Source organism: Gossypium arboreum, chromosome 10 (genome assembly GCF_025698485.1).
Source record: "Gossypium arboreum isolate Shixiya-1 chromosome 10, ASM2569848v2, whole genome shotgun sequence".
NCBI lineage: Eukaryota > Viridiplantae > Streptophyta > Magnoliopsida > Malvales > Malvaceae > Gossypium > Gossypium arboreum.
Genome location: NC_069079.1, coordinates 37,441,509 through 37,443,832, shown reverse-complemented (window position 1 = coordinate 37,443,832; position 2,324 = coordinate 37,441,509). Strand labels below are relative to the sequence as shown.

The following is a 2,324-nucleotide window of genomic DNA, read 5'->3' as shown; positions in this document are numbered from 1 at the left end:
TGTCCTAAGACAGCGAAAGAAAAAGAGAACATGAGAAAGGTTCGTAAAAAAAACTTAAACAAAGAAAAGTAAAAAAAAAAAAAATAATGTTTTTAATGTAATGTTTATTATTATGTTTTCAATTTATAGTTGTTATTATGTTTTTTTTAATTAAGGAAAAAATTATCATGGATTTTTTTTTTATATTTTAAACTTATTTTTTTAAAAATTTATAATTCAATTAACCACTTAAATTAATTAAAATTAATCCTCTGATTAAAAATTTTAAAATTTCAATTAAATTCACGGTGTGTATCTTTTGCCAATCCATATTAAATATTGATTCGATTGAATGTTGAATTTTTAGTATAAAGGGCCTCTTGGCCCATAATAAGGTCATTTCTGTTACGCAAAAGATCCCGTCCAAGTCCAGCAGCAGGATAGGAGATTCGGACTCTTAATAATAAAACTACTTAAACAAGGGTAAAACGGGTAACAAAGTAAACTATTTTTAGGGTTTTCCTTCAACGCCTGCATATAATCAAATAACGAAGAAACACAAGGTTGGACTGCGAGCTTTGATTTTTAGGTGTTCCTGCAGAGTGAGGAAGCTCCCCTGAAAGCTTCAGTTGAAAATGGTAAAATAAAGTCTCTTTCCCTCTCCATTTATTTCATTAGATCTCCGAGTCTGATTTTTTTTTCATGGTCAATGCCTCTTTCTTAATGATGATTATTTGTTCTTCAGATCCTCTTTTACCGGTAATCGTTTCATTTTTTTTTCTGTTGTTTGCTTGCTTTTCTTTTTTTTTTTTCGTTTATGTTCTTAGTGAAGATGGGTTGAAATTTGAATTGGTTTAAAAGATTTTGAGAAATAGTTTGGGTTCTGTATTTTAGGAGACATTTGAAATATGTGAGCTTTGCCTTAGATTATAGTTTTACGGATTGTGAAACTTTAGTAAATGGTTGTGCATTCAATGTATGTATTTTCTCGTTTTGTTTCATTGGAATATTTGCAATGAGGTACTTTGCCCTTGGTCTGCTTGAAAATATTGCTATTAATTGCATTGAGTTGATGAGTTTTTTCTTTCTTTCTTTTTTGGTATCTTTTGATTTCAGTGTCAACTTGAGTCGTGAGATGAACTCATTTAATGGTAGGCTGGTCTGGTCTGATAAATGATTGTTTAAAAGTTTGAACTAATTTGCTGCTTAACAAACTAAGCTGAAATATTTGGAATGTTGGAATGTTTGGTTAGCATGAATGTCCAGTTTTTATTTATTTATTTCCAGTAGTCCTAGTTTGTGTTTTCCTTGTGCTCGAGCAGTTAACTGACCTGTCGATGATGATCTTTAGGCTTTTAATATCATGTTTTCTGGTTCTGCTTTATTTCCTAAGATTTGTATTCTGATGGACAGCCTAAGCAAATTCATGAGATCAAGGACTTCCTTCTCACTGCTAGAAGGAAAGATGCTCGCTCTGTAAAAATCAAGAAAAGCAGAGATGTTGTCAAGTTCAAGGTCCGCTGCTCCAAGTACTTGTACACCCTTTGCGTGTCTGATGCTGAGAAGGCTGACAAGTTGAAGCAGTCTCTTCCTCCAGGTAATTCATGATGAAGGAGCCGCTTTTACATTCTTGTTTTTATTGAACCTATGTCCATATTTGAAATTACTTTCCCGTTACTTATATGTCTTTACCGTCACTGTTTTCATGTTTGCAGGTTTGAGCGTACAAGACCTGTGAAATTAAAACTGCCCTTAGCTTGTACTAGGCAATGAAAACTAGATTTTGACTTTTAGTTTATTGCTTGCATTTCGAATCGTTTTGCAACGATCAAAAGTTTTTATAATGGATTTTTATTTGGTGTTTTTTTATGGACGTTAGTAATGTTATTAAAACCCTTTATTTATTTTAGTATTCGTGTTCTACATCTTAGTTTGGCACATATTGGATAATCAAACATATGAAAAAGAAAAGAATCAATATATTCTGATTCAGTATGTATCCGTCTTCGATTTGATGAAATGACTGACAACTGTGTTCATCGCCTCTCATATCTGTTGACCGCTATCAAGCTTTATGGTATGAAGTTTTTTTATTTCCTGTTGCTGTAATGTGAGAAATACGATTGCCATGCTGGTTTTGCCTTTGAGTGGCTGTCTTAGCTTTGATTGTCAAGGGGCTGGACAGCCCTTGGCAACTAGAGCACTGAGAGAGTTTATTAAACGCCATTGTCCGTCTATTGTTTTTCCTATGGGAAAATAGCAAAGAAATGGTAAGCTGTAGAAGAATCGCAGCAGGCTCAGCTTCAGGAAATGGTTACTATGTGGACTTACAGGCAAATCAGGTT

At 33.3% G+C, this 2,324-nt stretch overlaps 1 protein-coding gene across 1 annotated transcript; it reads left to right on the top strand.

Annotated features, from left to right (window-relative positions):
* The first annotated feature begins 462 nt into the window (after window positions 1-462).
* LOC108487444 (60S ribosomal protein L38-like) lies at window positions 463-1,904 on the top strand. Its single transcript, XM_017791792.2, has 3 exons — window positions 463-617; window positions 1,393-1,576; window positions 1,695-1,904. The coding sequence occupies exons 1-3, from the start codon at window positions 615-617 to the stop codon at window positions 1,715-1,717; spliced, it is 210 nt and encodes a 69-aa protein (XP_017647281.1). The 5' UTR covers window positions 463-614; the 3' UTR covers window positions 1,718-1,904.
* The last annotated feature ends 420 nt before the right edge of the window (window positions 1,905-2,324 follow it).

Coding starts and splice junctions, on each gene's coding strand:
- LOC108487444 (XM_017791792.2), top strand. Junction 1,577..1,694: donor GAAGCAGTCTCTTCCTCCAG/GTAATTCATGAT, acceptor TCATGTTTGCAG/GTTTGAGCGTACAAGACCTG.